At 38.4% G+C, this 20,808-nt stretch overlaps 1 protein-coding gene across 1 annotated transcript in view; it reads left to right on the top strand.

The window, feature by feature from the left end:
* Nucleotides 1-20,808, top strand: part of Atrn (attractin) — a 178,142-nt gene that overhangs the window by 142,180 nt on the left and 15,154 nt on the right. Inside the window, exon 26 of the mRNA XM_010611054.2 lies at nt 8,328-8,389. Coding sequence (XP_010609356.1) covers nt 8,328-8,389 — 62 coding nt within the window. The remainder of the gene's footprint in view (nt 1-8,327; nt 8,390-20,808) is intronic.

Below are 20,808 nucleotides of genomic sequence, written 5' to 3'. Positions count from 1 at the left end.
CATCAATAGATGAATGAAAATTTAAAATTGCATATATGGACAGTGAAATATTCAGCCTCAAAAACCAATGTAAGGTATGGGACTGTAGCTTTACAGTACGTTCTTAGCAAGTGCCAAGCCCTGGGCCCTGTCAGTCTTCAGCCCCCTAAGAAGAGGAGGGTTGAAATTCCAATGCATGCTACAGACATGCTAAATGAAATAAGCCAATCACAAAAGGACAGCTATTGTATGATTACACTTGTATAAATTCAAATTCATACAGAGAGGAAGTAGATTAGAGGTTAGCTGGAAGGAACAGAAAATAGGAAGTTACTGCTTCATGGTTATTATAGAGTTTAAATTTAGGATGATGAAAAACTTTGGAAGTAGATAATAGGGCTTGTTGTACAAAATTGTGAATGCAGTTATTGCCACTGAATTATATATTTAATAATGGTTAAAATGGAACAGGACAGAGTGGCATGTATGTGTAGTCCCAGCTACTCAGGAGTCTGAGGCAGGAGGATTGTTTGAATCCAAGAGTTCAAGACCTGCCTTGGCAGCATAGAGAAAAAAAAAAGTAGTGGTAAGAGTTTTAAAATGACAAATTTTGTTTTATATGTCTTGCCACAATAAAAAAAAAAGCTTAAAAAGCTCAAGATGTTTTTGTAGATCTAGACAAACTTATGAAAAAGCAAAGGTTCTAGGATAGTTCTAAATTTTTTGAAAAAGAGGAGTGAAATGGAAGAAATTGTTGCACCTAACATTAAAACTTACTATAACCTAACCAATACATTGTGGTTACTGGTAGAGTGTTATACACACTGATCAGTGGGATGAGCTCATCTGTAGAATCACATAAAGTTGTCCACCTGATTTCTGACAAGGATGCAAAGCAATTCATTGGAGGAAAGGTGGCCTTCTCAACAAACAGTGCTAGAGCACTTAGACAGTCATAGGCAAATATATAAGCTTGGACCTGAATTGCACATATGCAAAAGTTAACTCAACGTGGTTCACAGACCTAAATGTAAAACATAACTGTAAAACTTTTAGAAAAAAAAAAGAGAGAAAATCTGTCTCCTCCATTTCCAAGATCGAACCCAGGGCCTCAAGCATGCTGAGCCGGTACTCTCCTGCTGTACCATGTACACCCTCAATGTGGTCTCAGTTTGCTCATACTTGACACTATCAAGTTACAGACAGATATTTTGTTAGCTTATTCTTATACAAAATACTTGATTTGGACCTCAGTGCATAAAATATATTGACTTATTTTAAGCTGAGATTTGTTTTCATACCGACCATGTCATATTCTGAATCCAGTTGAACAGCAACAAGCTTTGTTGTTCACAGCTAGAAAATGATTAATATTTTCAGATTTTTATTGAGAATCTTGACTTATGCTGCTGATATTTTCCACAGCTAGAAAGAAGGCTGTGTGCACATAAGCAGGCTTTTGTGTGGAGATAGCAGTACTGTTGCCAATGCCGAGTTCTAGTTTTTTTCCTCCCAACACCCCGTAGCTCCACCCTCTGAAAGTCACTGACATGGTTTTAAAGCTATCCTTCAAGAGGGAGGTCTTCCCAAAACTTACTTTAAAGAGTAATAATTTTAAGTTTAAGAATCAAGCAGATGTTGGATTTTTCCCCAATTTTTTGGTGCTCCTTACCTGGGCTGGATGAGTAATTTGAGTAAAATCCACTTAGAAAAGCTGCGTTCAGGAGCAATGGCGTGCTCACCTTTGAGTTTGCCAAGCTTTCCTTGAAAGAGCAGGTAAGTTCTACTAAAAATGTGTCTTTTTACTCTGGTACAAATGATTGCAGTAGCTACAAACAGTGTAACTAACTCTATGGTGCTGTGTGTTCTCAGTACCCTCTCACAAGAGTCAGGTTGACACTGGTTCTGTGTACTTGGACGGAATCTGGCTGGGCACTGTGGAGGGCTGAGCTGGCGTCTTCCTGGGTATATGCATCATGGTCTCAACAAGGGAGGGCTGTGTTTTGCTCTATTTTCCCCAGAGTTGTAGCTTTTCTAGATGTAGTGTAGCTCTTCACACACAGATGCACACAAACACACAAGCACATAGTAACTCTACAAATTGAGCAAAATGTAGATACTTGTTTAATGAAAAGAGTAGGGAAATATCTAAATATGCACAGTAGTGTTGGGCATTCGGTTAAATTTCAATATGACTTTCAATGCAGGCCAAGCCCTTTTGCTGATGAGTTTCATTTTTTAAACCAAAGTAACTGAGCAAATCGAATTCTTAACCGAAATTTGCATAAACATTGGTGCTTTAAAAGTGGTAATGCTAAAACTCCAGTTCCTTCACTCTGAACAGATCCATTTCTTTTTCATAATTAGGAAATTTGAAACTAACTATAAAAAAGTTTAAAAAAATATGACACCAGACTGAAAAGGCCTGTGTGTAGGAGGGAAGTGGGGCTGCTGGGGCCAGTTGCGCCTGGCTTCTAGGCAGTTGCTGCAGGTTAGAGCCCTTCTCTCAGCCCCTGCTCTCTGAAAGCTGTCCTCATCTTCTCCAGTGAGCAAGGTCTCAGCTGCTTTCCACTGTGCCCACAGTTCAGCAGGGTAGGTGTTCAAGATAGAGGAGGGACAGGCAGGGGCAGTGTTTGGGATGGGAGGGTGGGTGGTGGAGTTGGGTTCTGGCTTGTGACTTGCTCTGCAACAGAGGTTGTTATTGTAACTTGGATCTAATATTAAAGCCCTCTCCATGGTGAGTGTTTCATGTAAGAGACCAGTGTTCACAAGGAAAGGCAACACAGAATTTGTTTTGAGAACTGGGCACTCATTTAGATTTTAGAGTGATGTTTATGGGAGCTAACAGGATTGCTGCACTGAGCAAGGGATGTGTGAACCTTTTGTTCACTTGGGTATACTTTTTAAATACCAGCTTTTATTGAGAGGTAATTCACATACCCTACCACCCACCCATTTAAATTGCAAGCTTTAGTGGCTTTCTAGTATATTCATAGAGTTGTGCAGCCATTACCACAATTGATTTTAGAATATTTTTATCATCCCAAAGAAGCCCATTAGCAGGCATTCCCCATTTCTTCCTCCTGGCAACCATTAGTCTCTATGGATTTGCCTGTTCTGGGCATTTTGTGTAAATTAAATCCCATGATATGTAGTGCTTCACAATTGGCTTCTCTCATTTAACATACTGTTTTTAGGTTCATGTTTACAGTGTTTCAGAACTTCATTTCTTGGCAAAGCAGAATAATAAATATTTCATTGCATATCTGGACCATATTTTGTGTACCCATTCATCTGTTGATGACTACTTGGATGTTTTTACTTTGTAGTATTATGAGTAATATCACATGTACATTTATTTATTTATTGTGTGTGTGTGTGTGTGTGTGTGTGTGTGTTGCTGTAGATTGAAACCAGGGCCTCATGTTTATTAGGCAAGCACTGTACCACTAAGCTAACCCCAAGCTCCAAGATATACTTTTATGTTTATATTTACTATATTCCTATTTTAATGTTTATATACAATCATGTACACATATATAACTCCTGGTATTAAATAGCTGAACCTAAGATTTTTTTAAATTGTAAAGCATTGAAATATATTTAAAACCAAATGGTATGTCTTTCTTTGTTTCAAACTATATAAGGTACTTATCTTGCCTTGTATTTTTCATCATCAAGAAAAATTTATTATCCTTCTTGAAGGTCATCCTGCTTTCACTTTTAGCTAATTCTTCTAAGCTCTTTAATGTCATTGTTCCTTTGGATTTTGTCTGAACCCTGTCTTCGATGTTCCTCGCCATCTGCACACTGCCCCTGGCTAGAATGCATAAATCTTCATCTCTAGCAGACCTCCCTTCTGTGATTGCCATAGCTAGGAACCAGCCAGACTTCCCTCAATCTCACATACTCCACGCTGTGTACCGTTTCTGGCCCGGAGCAGCAGCCACAAGTGTAGTCTGTTGATATTGGTATTAGTATGTGCCCCTGTGTTCCTGGGAACTGTGAGAGGAAATAGATTTGTTCCCCTGAATCTAAGTGAGGAGCAGCCACACCACAGCTGAATCCTAAGGAACATGAGGCAGTAAGGTGGGGCTGTTTACTGTGAGGAGAGAAAGTACAGTGTTAACAGTGGGGAGAGAGAGTAGAGATGTTCAGAGTGGGGAGAGAGTGACCAGTTGCTTTCAGAACCTGCCAGGAGTTTAGCAGAACTGATGGTAGTTGTGAGCAAGGAGCTGAGAGCTGGCAGAGCTGTCATGAGGAGAATGGATCAGCTGAGGGGTGTGAACCATAGTCTGAAAATGACTGGGAGTCACTGAAATGTTTTAAGCTAAGAAGGAACCAGAGGTCATGTTTTAGAGAGATCTCTGTGGTAATGGTTGGAAGTGTGGCTTGGAAGGAGCCAGACTGGAATCAGGAAGTCGAGACAGAATTCTTAAGTAGAAACACAGAAAAAGGGTCTCCCTGATGCCCCTCAGGCAGCTCCCATAGTGACTTCACCATCCTGTGTCCCACAGCTTAGACTCAGAAACATTTCCTTACTAGTAAGGGGACTGTATTTTATGTTTCTGCATCCTCAGAAACACATCACGGCATAGAGAATTTGTTGTAAAGATACTGTAAAGTTGTGCCTGAGAGATACATTTTGTTGGTACAAGAGCTTTAGGGTAGGTATCTAAACTTTGTTCTTTTTTGCAATATGTGTATGTTTTATAGAGATGCTGGCGGTTTTTTCTGCTGATGTCAGAATAACTGCTAACCAGTGCTAGGGACTAGCTGAGGATGGAGAGTAAAAATGTGCCTGCCCAGTCTACACAGTGTTAGCTAAGAGAGTTGAATTGTTCTAGTTTGGAATTTTGTCTAAAGAAGTAGGAAGTAGAAGAAAAAGGAGAGATGAGGACCCAAATGTCCTAATTTACAAAGAGGATAGTTAAAAGACACTATCTATATTTAAAAAAGGTCAGAGTGAAGCAATGGGAAGCCTGGGATTTGCTCCCAAATACACAATCATGGCAGAAGTGGGTGGAATATGGATGAAACAAGATTGGCTGTGAGCTGATAAATATTAAAAGTGAGTGATGAGTTGTTTGGGGCTCATTATTCTAGTCTTTCTACTCTTTCTAATTTAAAATTTTCTGTATTGAAAAATGAAAAAAGATAATACAGGGGACAGAAAATGGAAAAACAAATAAGGGTGTGAGAGTAGTATAGTATATTATTTTGCCTCCTAAAGATGATATCGGTAATTTGCCACTGCTGGGCTGCTCCAGCTGAGGTCTTGCGACTCAGTTTATGAGTTCCCCGTGAATCCTGGGACTGACCTTTCTGTTTTCCTGTACTGGAGGCAAACAGCACTGTTCTAGGGTTTTACACTCAGGTTTTATTGCCTGCTAGTGGGCAGTCTGTAGAACATCCAGAGAGCAGGCACAAAGGCCCTTTCCTTCAGCCTGCCCACCCCCCTAGAGAGTGGTAAAAGGAAGCCTCCTGCTTTTACCTCCCTCTGCCACTCATTAACACCCCAAGGGCTTCTCCCTGGGGGCCACAAGGCGCCTCGGTGGACCACAGCTGCATTGTCTTCTGCTCCTGCATCTCTTTGTGGAAACAGGCACATCTTCTCCCTGTATCCTCGGGTATTGTGTCCATTTCCTATCTGTTGGCATCTTTCTGTCAGCATCACCCTCAGAATAACAACACAGAAACTAATAGAGGCACGAAGCAGTGACATAACCCTATTGTAGGAAGAGAGGAGTTGGCATCACCCTCAGAATAACAACACAGAAACTAATAGAGGCACGAAGCAGTGACATAACCCTATTGTAGGAAGAGAGGAGTTGGCATCACCCTCAGAATAACAACACAGAAACTAATAGAGGCACGAAGCAGTGACATAACCCTATTGTAGGAAGAGAGGAGTTGGCCTAAATCACCTTACCTTATAGTAGGAAGTCAGTAAAGGGTGCCTAGAAAGTATAGATCGAGAAATAATGAGCTAGAGATGTAGTTCGGTAATAGAGCACTTGCCCAGCATTTGTGAAGCCCTGGGCTCAAAGTCCCTAGCATTGCAAATAATAATAATACAATAGTAATAATAATAAGAAATAATAATAAAAACCTTCATGATAATAAAGTAACTCCCAGCCAGGCATGGTGGTGCAAGCCTATAATCCTAGCACCTTCATAACCTAGGACTGATTAACCTTATTTACATAACTGTCTTTACATCTTTTTTAAAAATTTGTATGTGAGGAATATGGCCCATGTTCTACAGGTTTTGTTCTCTCCAAGTACCTTGCTGTTTCATACTGGTTACTGTAAAAATGAAGGAAAAGAAAGTGGATCTTTGCTTGTGCATTACAGGATATTGGAGTTACTTTTATTTCTGATGTAAATGACAGCTAGAGGGAGGGCATAAAACTTCAAATTCTAGAGCCAAGCATGATGGCGCACACCTATAATCCCAGCACTTGGGAGGCAGCGGCAAGAGGATCACAAGTTCAAGGCCAGTTTAGGCTACATAGTGTGTTCAAGGCCAGTCTGAACTACATAGATCCTGTCTCAAAAATGCAAAAAACTTCAGATTCAATACCTGAGACTGTCTTAAAGCCTAAATAGGAAGTATTGGAACTTTATTTATGCAATGTCAAAAACTAAGAGCCAGGAATGTTGGCCCTTGCCTATAATCTCAGAACTGGGAAGGCTGAGACAGTCTCAGAAGGATTGAGATTGAAAGTTAGAGCCCAATTCATAAAAAGTTCAGGTTGATATGGACTACATAATAGGACTACATATCTAAAAAAAAAGAAAGAAAGAGAGAAGAAGAGAAAAGAAAAGAAAAAAGAACATTAAAATGCAAACAGGAAATCTGGGTGTAGTGGCACATGCCTGTAATACCAGAACTCAGGAGGCTGAAGCTGGAGGATTGCTGTGAGTTCAAGGTGGCAACCTTGGCTACATAGTAAGGTCAAGGATAGCCTGAGCTATATACAGAGTGAGACCCTGACTCCGAAAACAGAAGGAAAATGGAAACAGCAGAAGTGTCCCTTTTGCCTCATTGTTGCTGTGACAAGAGAATAAAAGGCTGGTGGTGTGGCCCAGTGGTAGAACATTTGCTGGACATTCATGCTTGATTTAATCCCCAGCACCCACACAATAAAAAAAGGTGCTAATTAAGTTGCTAAACATGAATATTCCTAATTCTTGTCATATTTATTGTCTGTGGTAGAACAATTATCATCTTATTCAGTAGTTGTATCATTAATCCCTAATCTGAAAATCCAAAATTTATTTTAACAAGTTTGAGATTTGAGAGCTTTTCAGATTACAGGTGCTCATCCAGTAGAGTCTAGGTAAATATTTCCAAATACAAAAAATGGTGAAATCTGAAACACTTCTAGACCGAAGCATTTTGGGTAAGGAATACTCAGCATATACCATTATTACTCCAACAAGGGCTGCATCCCCTAAAAAAGCACCAATCCATTTGGCCAGTAGTGGTTATATTGTAAATGTTAACAAGGCTACAGTCATCATATTATTTAATCAGTTCTGAGGTACACATTTCTTCATATGCTAGTGCCTTTGAAATATTATGTATCTCACAGCCATTGATTTTACTGCTTTTAGTCATCTTTTATATTTTTCGTATGAAGACTATTAAAATAACCAGTAAAATTATTTAAGTTTGAACTGATAACATTATCAGATATAATCAATCTGGCAAAACCTGAAACACATTTTCTTAAAAAATAGGGCACTATCTTGTGATTACACACATGTTGAAGCACTGAAGGCCATAAAATGAGGCTTCCTGCCTTGAGGTAGATCCAGGAGTTGGTATTTGGAACAAAAGAGGGGAGCACTGTGTCCAAGGGACACATAGGGTGGAAGTGGGCAGATTGACCGACACTGTCAGCTATCAGGGTTTCAGTGCATGAACGTGGGGTCTGTAGATGGCGGGTGTAGGATGTGGTGTAGAAACCTAGGACTGTTATACTTTTGGGTTGACAATGAGACAAGAAAAGAAACTAAGGCACTTTGCTGTGAGTAAAATCAATGTCGTTAAAATGTAAGGTCTGTCCTTTTATTTATTTATTTATTTATTTATATTTATTTATTTATTTATTTATTTATTTATTTATTTATTTATTTATTTATTTAGAGACAGGGTATCACTAAGTCATTGAATTGCCTAGGATGGGCTCAAATTTGTAATCCTCCTGCCTCAGCCTCCCTGAGCGTGCTACCATGCCTGGCTAAAATCTGTCCTTTAGCTTGTCTTGAAACAAGCAGGCTGAGTCAGCAGTGCATTTTGTAACCTAAATAACCCGACACCTGTTTCTCTGCCACAGATTGCCTTCTCCCAACACAGCAATTTTATGGACCTGGTGCAGTTCTTCGTGACTTTCTTCAGGTAATTTCTCTCACAAACTATGTATGTCTGTTCTTTCATTTCAGACCCTTAATTCCATAATTACTAGCTCTTAAAAGATTTTTTTAAAAAATCCTTGCTTCCATAACAGATCAAAGTTACTTTATGTGTGTTCCTGAAAAATTGCACGTTACAATGGTATAATTTATATAAACTGATGAAATGAAAACATTTGGTCTGTACATTCTGGCTTTTGGGAAGGAAGCTTTGCATGTACTTTTTACTAAATTACAGGTAATTTTACTCATGGGGAAATTGTGAATTAAAAAAATAGTAGTAATGGTTACTGATGTGTGCTTCATCTTATTAAAAAAAACACTTCCAGTGATTAAAGTTTTAGAGTTAAAAGTGATTTTTGGGTGCCATTTTTTGTCTCTTATTTTACAGTTTTTCTTCAATTATATTTTTCTGAAGACATAACATAGAAACAGTTGAAAAAGACAAGTACTGCAGTCCTTATAAACAGAAGCAGCAACAACCTGCCTCATACCTTGTAACTCCTTCTCTCAGTATTTATTTGAGCCTTATACAGGCACTCCCATTTTACTATCTTTTAAAACATTCTTTTGTTAGTACAGGTTTGCAGTACATACTGATCACATTCATTAAGAATTGGTACATGTATGTAACATCTTAATTTTTTTCATCTCTATCCCTTCTCCTTCCATCTCTTGGTTCTTCTCTCAATTTAAATTGTTCAAGCTATTTCTTTCTTCTCCACATTTACACTATTTCTTCACTTTTTAAGGTCAATCTATTGATAGCTTGTAGATGATGAGGATTTATTATCTTATATTACCTTCCCCAAAATCTCCCTCCACTTATTGAATAAAATTATATCACGATGCTGCGCCAAATCAGTGATCTCTGTTTGTTACTATAACCATAAAACTCCTACTTACAGCTGATTTGAACTATGCTATAGTTCATTTTTTAGATGGAAAGGTTCACTCGTGGCTTATCCTAAATTAATACTATCTGTGTTTTTGTTTCAAAATGGTTTGGTCTTCTATAAACCTACCACTGATTTATGTTGCATTCTTCCTTTATATTCCTTCCTTTCACTGAAGCACATTCTCCTGAAGATTTCTGAGAAAAAGTACATGGAAGGTAACTTTTCTGTCAGCTTTCCCAACTGAAATTCTTTATTTTTATGCTCACAATTTTACTGAGAATTTGAAAACAAAATTTTAGGTTGATATTAATTTTCCACTACAATTTAGAAGACATTGTGCTTTTTCTTCTAGCTTCTAGTAGTGATATTGAGGACGCTCACACCACTCCTTGTATGGGATCTATTTTCTCTTTTTAAAAATGTTACATTTGCCACAGCATGGGTAGAACTGGAAGACATTAAATGAAATAATCAGGCACAGAAAGGCAAACACTGCATGTTCCCACTCATATATAGAAGCTAAAGTTGTAGATCTCAAGAAGGAGAAAATAGAACAATGGTTTCCAGAGCCTGGGGAGAGTCGTGGAAGGGAGTATAGGGAGGGGATGGTTAATGGGTACAGGAGAGAAGTTGGATGGGAAGAATCATTTCTAGTGTTCTGTAGTACATACAGCAAATGACTATGGTTGGTGACAAGTAATTTAATATTTCATAATAACTAGTAGAGAGGATTTTGACTGTTCCAAATATAAGGAAATAATGTTGTCTGAGGTGCTGTGCACAGTACACATTGCATACATGTATTGAAATGTCATTTGTACTTCATAAATATAATTATAGTGAAATGTGATAATAGTAATTATAGTATAATTACCAGGTGTTAATGCAAAATATATATTAAATAAAAATCTTTAGAAGTTTCTTAAAACTTGATGCCTATGAGTGGGATTGAAAAATGCACCTAGGGAAAGTTGAAAAAAACTTATTTATCTATCCCTATTTACCAAGGTTTTTCCTTGTAACAGTATCTTATGTTCATGAGTTTGTTTAAAAAAAAAAAAAAAACTACTACTTTCAGCCTCATTGTTCCATGTAGTCCTCACACTAAACCATACAGGTGAATATTGTTATTGTTGTTATTCACCTTTAAAAGCTGAAGAAACTGAAGCTGTAGGTGAGATGCAGTCAATAGCAAGATTGTGACGCCTGACTCCCTGGTCCCCAAGGGCAAGACCAAAACTAAATGATGAAGAAAATATTTAAAACTTGTGGGATGCAGTTAAAATTGTACTCAGAGGGTATAGCTTTAAGTCTTAGCTGTACCTAGAGCTTTTGATGTCCAACTCACATCCCAGACCAATTACCAGTCTGGTAAAGAAGCTATATAACAATAGCATTGTTAATGGGAACCAGATAGAAATGCCCACTGTCACATTTAATAGAGATTCTTACTGATACAGTAAGACAAGAAAAGTATAAGAACTGGAAAGGAAAAAAAAAAAATCATCATTACTCGTGATTGTATTTGTAAAAATTCAAAATAATCTACAGATAATAAAACTAAGTAAATTTAGTAAAGTTGCTAAATACAAAGGCAGTGGGGAAAAAAAAATTACACTATGTTGTTCAAGACATACACTTCTTCCAGCTCGTGCTAGCATGGGAGCCATGTGATTGTATTTCCCATGGTGATGGTGAACCATCAGTCGTCCTCCTCCCCTATGTACCTTGAAAGGAGAAACCCCTTGCTTGGTCATGCTGGAAACTGATGAGCCCACTTCTGTTTGTGAGCTGATGAGGTTGAGAACGAGAGTTATTGACATTTTCCTAACTTGCCCTTTTTGACAGGAGTTTCACTTGTTGTATATTATTTTGACTTTAGTTGCTAATGCATTTTGATCCCAGAGAGCCAGAGACCCAGCATCCTGTATGGCATTTAATTAGCTTCTAGATGATGACCTTTCTCCCCCAAAATAAGGTGTATCCCTCTAATTTTGTGAGGAGATGAATTTAATTTTAATAAAGACATTCTGTATTTCTAAAGAAAAAAATATCAATTCTGTTTCTAAGTTGGGTATGGTGGTACATGCCTATAATCCCAGCACCCTGGAAGGCTGAGACAGGAGGATCACAAATTCAAGCCTAGCCTGAGTAATTTAGTGAGACCCTGCCTCAAAATAAAAAAAAAAAAGAGGACTAAGGATGTAGCTCAGTGCAAAATTCCTGGATATAATCCCTAGTACTCCCCAAAAAGTAATTAATTCTATTTCTGTATTTTACCAACAAAAATAAAATTCACATTTGTGTTGCATTGATGAATAAAATTATTTAATAATTATAGCATATATAGATCAAGAAAGAATGACCAAGAAAATAATCGGGGGGGATAGAAATAAAAGAATCTGCAGTCGCTTTCAAATAATGAACATTTTGCCAAGCTGCAGTGATCACTGTGGCACTGGCAAAAAATCATATTGGCCAGTGGAATATGAGGCATAACTAAGGCAAAGGTAAAGTATGCAGGTTTCACATATAAGTTATTAAAAAATGAAAAGAAGGCTGGGGATTTAGCTTAGGGGTTCCGCTGCCTGCCTCACAAGCACAAGGACCCGAGTTCGATCCCCAGTACCAAAAAAATAAAAAATTTGAAAAATGAAAACAAATAGTAACAAGTAAAAACCTACAAGATGATTGTAGTTGATAGCTGCCAGTCACATGTAGCTTATGAGCATCTGAATTTTCATTTTATTTAATTTTATCTACTTTAAATGTAATTTAAAATCTGATACCAAATCATTTAAATGTAAATTTTATGCAATCAAAATACATATCAGATATCTTCTAATGATATCTGCTGTTTAAATTGAGATGTGCTTTAAATACATACCAGAATTTGAAAACTTACAGAAAATAGGAATATAAGGCCAGGCATAGTGGTATGTGCCTGTAATTCTAGCACTTGGGAGCCTGAGGCAGGAAGATCATGACTTCAAGTCCAACCTGGGTATTATGGCTTGTGTTTAGATGTCCCCAAAAGCCTCACACTTTTTCAGAGGTGGCTGAATCTAGAGTGTGTGATTGATTCATGGTAGGGCTAGGCTCAAGAGCACTAGGATTAAGGGCTTGAGTACTGCCCATGATAGTAGTCTGAATAAGGTAAAAGGGCCAAAAAGATGCTGTTAAGGTCTCTTGTTGCTTTTGCTATCTTCTGTGCCATGAATTGTTGCCACCCTGCCTTGGAGCCAGCCGATTATGGACTGAAACCTGTACAAACTGTAAGCCAAATAAACCTTCCCCTTTTACTTTGGGTGTCAGGTATTTTATCTCAGAAACAAGAGAAACGTAAGTAAGAGAGAATTGGCACCTGAGAAGTGGGGTTGTTGCTGTGACATCACCTGGCCATATGGCTCAAGAGTCTTTGGAACTGGTTTGTGGTGTATGTGCTGCCGAAGTGAGCATGTGAAACTGGCTTGTGGGGAGGGGAAGGGTTAGGAAAGATTCAGAGATACTGTCTGAAGAAGTAAAACTGGAACGCCTTAGGCTGTTCAGGATGGGAGATTCTGGTCAGAGCTCAGAAGACCAGAAAGCCAATAAAGACCAGGCTCTGGAGTTTTCTGCTGGGAAGAAGGACTGTATTGGCTGCTGAACTCAAGACAACGTGTGTTATATGACTTGGCAGAAAGTTTGTCTGCATTTTGCTTGCATCCAGAGACTTTGCCTGAGACTGAGATTAAGGGCAGCAGACTAAATAATCTGGCAGAAGAAATTTTCAAGGCATTCTAATGTTGAGGTGATGACATGGCTACTGTTGGGGGCTTTTAGCCAGATTTATGTTGAGAATTAAGAGCAAAGAGGCCAGCAGAATGATTTTAAATGTTTTGAGTTTGGCCAGAAAGGAAGCTCCAGTAAAGATGTGGAGTACAAAGACAGAACAGAGGAGATCTTGATTGCTAAGAAGGAACAAAAATAGAAAAGGTGGCCTGAGGGCTTCAGAAGAAGTAGCAGGACTTCACCCTTTGAAGCTTCACAATTGCAAATGTGGGGCCACTGCCTGCCTCCTAAACACAAAGACCTGAGTTCAATCCCAGGTATGGAAAACAAACAAACAAACCACAAAATAAAAAACACAATTGCAAATGTGGAAGACTTCTTTGATAAGAGAACCCCCAGAGCACCACGTTCCAGAATGGCAGCAGACTAGAGAATTTGTTCCTCAGAATTAGACTGACAGTAATCCAGGCACTCGACCCCTAGAGCCAAGACAGAGAGAACACTGGCTACTACTGCTCCAGGGGCAGCAGACTTTGGCGTCATTCACATGGTGCTGGTTTTAGGTACAGGTAGAATGGAAGAGTTGTGGGGTCAGGAAGGCTTCCACTCAGATTTCAGAAGTGTGCCCTAAAGGTGCAGTGGAAACTCCAGAAGTTTGGAGAAGCCAGGCTTGTGGATTTTCTGAGGAAAGCTGCAAGGAAAGAGCAGAACCAGCCTAAGAAAGAAGCTGTGGAGCTACAACCATCTGCCGTGCCGTAGGGGTGGGGCTACCCAAGCCATTTGACATTTACAACTTGCCGCAGATTGCTGGGAATGCTTGAAGGGGAACTGTAGGATTTAATGTTTGCTGTGCTGTATTTTGAACTTTCTTTGGTCCCATTCCTTTGTATCCTTCTGTTTATATCTTTTGGAATGGAAGTGTTTATCTTGTGCCATTGAATATTAGAAATACTTAACCTTTTCATTTGTACAGGGGCTTGCAGCTAAGAGTTTGCCTTAGATCTCAGAGATTTTAGACTTGGACTTTTCAGCCATGCTGAGATCTTTAGGACTTTGGCAACTCTTGGAGGTGGTTTAAATGCTTTTTTCCATAAAGGCGTATGTATGAGTCTTTGAGAGGTCAGGGATAGAATGTTATGGCTTGTATTTAGATGTCCCTGAAAAGCCTCATACTTTTTCAGAGGTGGCTGAATCTAGAGTGTGTAATTGATTCATGGTAGGGCTAAGCTCAAGAGCACTAGGATTAAGGGCTTGAGTGCTGCCTATCATAGTAGTCTGAAGTAAAAGGGCCAAAAAGATGCTTTTGCATCTTTGTTGCTTTCGCTGTCTTCTGTCTTGTTGCCCCTGTGCCACCCTGCCTTGGAGCCAGCTGATTATGGACTGAAACCTGTACAAACTGTAAGCCAAATAAACCTTTCCATCTTTTACTTTAGGTGTCAAATATTTTGTCTCAGCAATGAGAGAAAAGTAATTAAGACACTGGACAACTTAGCAAGTTCCAGGCTAGCCTGAACTACATCGTGAGACCTTGTCTCCAAAATATATATATACATTATTAAAATGCATTCATCTGTTTTCTTTTTTAATATAGCTACTAGGAAATTTAAAAGTACATACATGGCTTACATTTCTGTTAGATAGTGATACAGATAATGCAGAGAGAATTTATAGGGGCAGCATTAAATAGAGAAAAGTGCTAAACTAGGGCTGGGGATTTGGCACAGTGGTTCTGCTGCCTGCCTCGCAAGTTGAAGGGCCCAAGCTCAATCCCTGACACCAAAAACAAACAAACAAAAAAAGAGAAATATGCTAAACTAATCAAAATATAGTAAAGTAAAAATACAGTAGAAATCTCCATTAAGAGTTTTTAAAGTAGAAAATCAAAAGGAGGGCAAGAATTCTTACAGAATACCAAAAATAATGTGCATTCATTTTAAAACTAGACACATAAAAATAAACTTCTTCCAATTTCATTCTCTAAAAATTACCACTATTAATATTTTGCTATTTGTGTTTCTAATATTTATCTGTATATATACTGCTCAAAATTTATGGCTTTCCTAATAAATTTCCTAATTTATGGCTTATGAAATGGGCTATTTCCTTTCCTCCCATGTTATTCTATAACTTGTATATTAGTCAGTTTTCCTGTCACTGGGACTGAATACCTACCACCCACCACTTAACCCATGGAACATAAGACTAATTTTGCCATAAAGGTGCATAAATGTAGGTCTGTCAGACCCATGTTTGTTCTTTAAAATATTTCTATTGATGAATTGCTAATTTTAGTTTTATAAGTTTTATTAAACGAGTATTTAACAGGAAAAAACAAAATAAAGGATTGAATTTTTAATATTTATTGAGTTTACAAAAAGTTCAAAATTTTCAACATTGACTTTTTTGATGTACAAGGTTTTAGAACAACACAAATTCTTATATGAACTACAATAAAAATACAAGTAGCTTATTACAAAAAAAAAACTACAGCAGTCTACACACATGACAACAGCACATTCCATACATATCACTTACACTAAAAGCACATGTGTTTTGGGCCAGGGATTTAGGTCAGCGGTTCAGTGGCCTGCCTTGCAAGCTCAAGTACCCGAGTTCAATCCCTGGTACCAAAAAAAATTAGTACCAAAAAAATAAATTAAAAAAAAAAAAACAAAAAAAACATGTGTTTTGTTTTTCTGGCCTTTTTGTAAGACATACTTGACATTTCACTGGTCTTACTGTTTTGTCAGGAGTTTCTTATTATACAGTGTATAGTTAAGAGGAACGTAAAATATCACTAAAATAAGGTATTAAGTTCTTAATGTATATTATGCATTTCGAATAGACATCAGCATTTTCACATCAGCTGTTATATTTGCTTATAAAACCTAAAAGATAACATCAGAAATAAATTCCTATATGAACTGCAATGAAAATACCAATAGAACTCTAAATTAAAAATGAGCTTTTCCTCTCTTGTCACACCCAAGTCAGTCTTCACACATGACAGCTGCATGTTCCATCCACATGTCTCACACTGACCGCACATGTGCTTAGCTTTCCTTCCTGTGTGTCAGTCTTGTCAGGAGCTTCCTATTACATTGTACAAGGAGCTCCCTATTGTACAACATGCATTTAGCAGTGAAATAAGATATCGTTAAAATCAAATATCAAATATGTAATGAGTGCTTAGAATAGACAACATTCTCTCATCAGCTGTTTACAAAACCGAAAAGATAACATCAGAAATTAAAATCTATGTAAACTACAATGTAAACATAAAAAGTCTACCTCAAAAATAATCTGCTTCAGTTGTCTTACCCAAGGCAGTCTTCACACATGACAACTGCATGTTCCATGCACACATCTCACACTGACAGCACATGTCCTTAGCTTTCCCTTCCTATGTGGCAGACAATTCTTGTTACCTCTCTTCCTGTTTTGTAAGAAGCTTCCTACTATATTGTACAGCATGCATTTAGCAGAGAAATAAGATATCAATAAAATAAAATATCAAATTGTAATGAGTACTTAGAATAGACATCAACATTTTCACATCAGCTATTCACTTGCTTATAATACCTAAAGATAACATCAGAAATTTTAAAAAAATCTATGTGAACTACAATGAGAACACAGATTAAAGTCTACCACAGAAATAATCTTTGCTTCAACTGTCACATCCAAGACAGTCTTCACACTTAATAACTGCATGTTCCATACAGAAGTATCACACTGATAGCATGTATGTTTTATTTTCTTGTCCTTTCTTTTAGAGCACAACTGACATCTTTTTGGTTTTTCTGTTGTCGTAGTAGATCCTTGTGACACTGTACCTGCCCGTTCACGTATCAGCTCACTAGTGTGCTGCACAATTTTTTTGTGTAGTTCCCTGGGCAGAAACATTTTGTTTTTCCTCTGCTGTAAATAATTTCATAGGAGTTCCATCCCAATCCTTTAAGAAAAATTCTGCATGATATTTTGCACTTGTTATTTTCTATGTAAATTATCAAAATTATGTATGCCACACATATTTAAGATCAAGTGAAACACAACCATTTACCAACGCTTTTATGTTTCAAGTGACACCATAGTTGCTGTATACTCAACATTTACTCCACCCTTGGTTTTCTTGTAGAAAGTTTCCATATCAGGCTTCTGTTTTGTTGAGGTTTCTCTATCAATATTTCTATCATGGTGCAATGTTGACATCAGCAGCACTAGTTTATTTTTCTTCGCTATATACAAAGCCAATGTAAATCTTTCTGAAATCCAAAGATTGTACTATATAATTCTGTTTTGAAATTGCAACATTTCATTTGGAATTTCTGCTTTGTTCCTGTATATAGTTCCTGTAGTGGTCAACTTGTACTCTGTTAGCAAATGTAACATCAGTTAGAAACTGTAAACCAGTTGTCAGATGTCACATTCTGATTAGTTTGGGAGATGGGAGCAACAAGTCTATTCACAACATCATTTGGTTTATTACTATATGAATAAGGACCTGATGGCTGAGTTACAGGATAAATGTCTAAATTAAAAGTGTAAGTCTTCGCATTTATAAGGGCATAAATTTTTATGCCATATTTTGACATAGCATTTCCATAAGTCTTTTATATTCCTGTGGTTACCATGAGAAGTCCCTGTTAAGTACAGAAGATCTATGAATGCTTTCAGTTCAGGCAGTGAGGTGCATATCGAATGTTTTACTTCCATTTCAGCTTTTGTGTATTTTACAGCATCTTGAGGCATTTCATGTGTTACAGTTTCCAACATTGATGTCAATGCTGGCATTCTGTCCAATATGTTTCACACTTGCCAAGACCCTCACTATATGTTTGGACCTAGTTCTAACATTGTATCATTCCATTTGCTTGTGTGACCATTTCGTATCATTTCAACTAGTCCAATATATACTCACGTTGCTGTTTTCTCCATCATCTGAATCAGGGAGGTCTGAATTCCCTGTGCCTATTTTGGTGGATTCTTGCTCCATTTCACTGTCACAGGAACTTTGGCTCACATGGCCAGTGTCAAAGTCATCGTCATCATACACCCACACCACTTTTCTGTTATGAGAACATGTATTTTACCATAATGGATCATCTTCATCATCCATGGTTGAGTAATCTGATGATTTCCCTTTGACCTCCTCTAAAACTTGGAAATCTAGTTTTTCATGTGCCACTGCACTGAATTGAGCAAGTGGTTAAACACATAGATTGTTTCCTATATCCCTCAGGGAAAGGTACTAAGATGCACAGCCTGCTACTGTTATACTCAAGGATAAATTTTCAGTGGATTCAGTCTGTGATCAGCTGGCTCCAATACAGAAGTGGCATGGCAGAATGCAAGGTGGAGGAAAGCTGTTCTAAGTCATACCTCAGTGACCTGCACCTTCTGACCAGGCCTCACCTCTGAATATGAGAATTTTGTAGGACATTTTAAGTCTAAACTTTAACATTTTACCCATGGCCTCCAAAAGTCTCTTAGTCTATCTATTAAGAGTCACGAGAGATGTAACTCTTCCAGTGTTCCTAAAAAGTACAAAATCTCTAAGCCTCTAAGCAAATTCTTAATCGTGAGACCTTATTAAAAAAAAAAAGAAGAAGAAGAAGAAGAAAGTTAAGAACTTCCAACATACAATGCCACAGGTAAACATTCCCATTCCAAAAGGGAGGAACAGGAATTGGCAGAAATGAGACCAAATCAAGACCAAAACCAAGCAAGGCAAACATTAAGTAATGTTGCTGCATTTCCAGCACTTGGGGCAGATTGTGGTAAGATGTGAGTTCCAAAGTTTTGGTGGCCCTGTCCCTATGACCTTGCAGTTACAGTTTACCTGATCTCTCACTTGGACTAGCTCCACTCACTTTCTATGGCTCTCCCCTGAGACATTACATCACTAGTTTCCTGGAGAATGCACCTTTAGCTTCACTCACAGATCATGCACTGCCATCTCGTGGGCTCCTGGAAGAGACCCTGTCACACAGTTTTGCCTGGTCTCCCAGGCAATATTTGGAAATACAAATGCAAGCCCCATAACTCTCTATAGCCCCATAACTCTTACATTCTGCATGCCTGAAAAACCAGCACAATGTGGGTGACACCAAGGTTGAGGAGTAGCTTAGGCCCCCTTGGACCATGACTGCAGTGGCCTCTTGAGTGTCTGAATTTGGGGATACACTTCCTTAGGCAGTTCTAAATGAGGTATCCAAGAGACTCTCTTCTTAAATATTTAGAGTTTTGCTCCCTTGAGCCTGCAGAAGGTAGGTCTTGCTGATTTTTTAGATGCTTTTGAGCCATCTTTTCTATTGTTCTTTTGCAAAATATAGTGGTTTGGTTCACAAATAGAAGCATTTGGCAAAATTTTGGTTTTGTTTGCAAGCACCCTATCAGGTAACAAACATGGCCATGGCTATCTTTACCATACAAACATGAATCTGGCCATCTTTTCCAGAATTATAAAACAAATTAAGTTCGTGAACCAAGCTACCACTGTACTTGGCTTCTTTTTAATGCCAGTCTTTTCAGGAACCATGTTCTCTTTTGTCCCAACTTTTTAGGAGCTTCCTTTCTGGCAAAACTACAAACTTTTCAAATCATTCAGCTCTACTTTCTGCTCCTGATTTTCACCATAAATCTGGCTAAAAGCAGAGCCAGCAATACTTAAGTCACAAACTGAACATTGGGCTGCCTTAATATTTTTTCCAATAAATTAATTAGTACATTCCCCTTAATCTCAGGCTCCTGTAGTCTCAGGACATGGGCAAAATACATACAGATTTTCTGCCAGAATGTAACACACATGGCCTCTAGTCCAACTGCCAATAGAGTCCTTGTTCCCACCTGAAACCTCTTGAACCTGGACTTTATTGTGCACATTCCTCTCAGCATGCTGGTCTTCCGAGCTCCAACCAGAATTTCTCATCAATCTCTGTTCATGGTACTCTACAGCTTCTCTGTCTCACTTCTTCAGCCTTTTTTCTTTTTTAAGTCAAGGTCTTGCTATATACTTCAGGCTGCCCTTGAACTCACAGCAGTCCTCCTGCCTTAACCTCCTGAGGGCTAGGATTATAGATACGTGCCATCATGCCCAGCTTCCAAACTTTTCTAAACTCCTACAGAAAGTTCCAAAGGCTTCTAAATCAAATCACATGATCAGGTAGAGTCATAGCAACGGCCCAACCCCCAGTACCAATTTTCTGTATTGACTAACTTACCCATCAGTGGAACAAAATACCTGACACCTCAAAGGAAGAGAGGTTTATTTTAGCTCACAGTTTCAATGGGTTTAACCCACGGTCAGCTGACTCCAAGACAGAATACCTGACAGAGAAAGGCTGTTTACTCCATAGTGGCCGGGAAGCAGAGAAAGACTGGAGGAGAGGGGGCTGAGGAAGACAGTATACACCTTTCCAAATCATACCCCCAGTGACTAGCACTTTTCCACAAGGCCCCACCTCTGAACGTGAGGATTTTGAAGGACATTTTAGATGTAAACCATTACAGCTTGGCTCAGTGTTACTGAGTATTCTGTGGTTTGCTTTCGCTATACATAGAATCAACTGTTTTGTTGTTGTTAAACTAGGGGATGTCCTGTACACTAGTATACTATACACATCAGGGCCTTTGCACTGAGCTCCTGTCCCCTCTTTTTTTCTTTTAAACAGGATCTTGCTGAGTTGCCCAGTCGGAACTTGAACTTGTGTTCCTCCTGCCTCAGCCTCCCGGA

The sequence above is a fragment of the Fukomys damarensis genome, unplaced genomic scaffold, assembly GCF_012274545.1.
Source record: "Fukomys damarensis isolate Sample0158 unplaced genomic scaffold, DMR_v1.0_HiC HiC_scaffold_7, whole genome shotgun sequence".
NCBI classification, from domain to species: Eukaryota; Metazoa; Chordata; class Mammalia; order Rodentia; family Bathyergidae; genus Fukomys; species Fukomys damarensis.
This window is presented reverse-complemented; position numbering and strand designations above follow the sequence as displayed.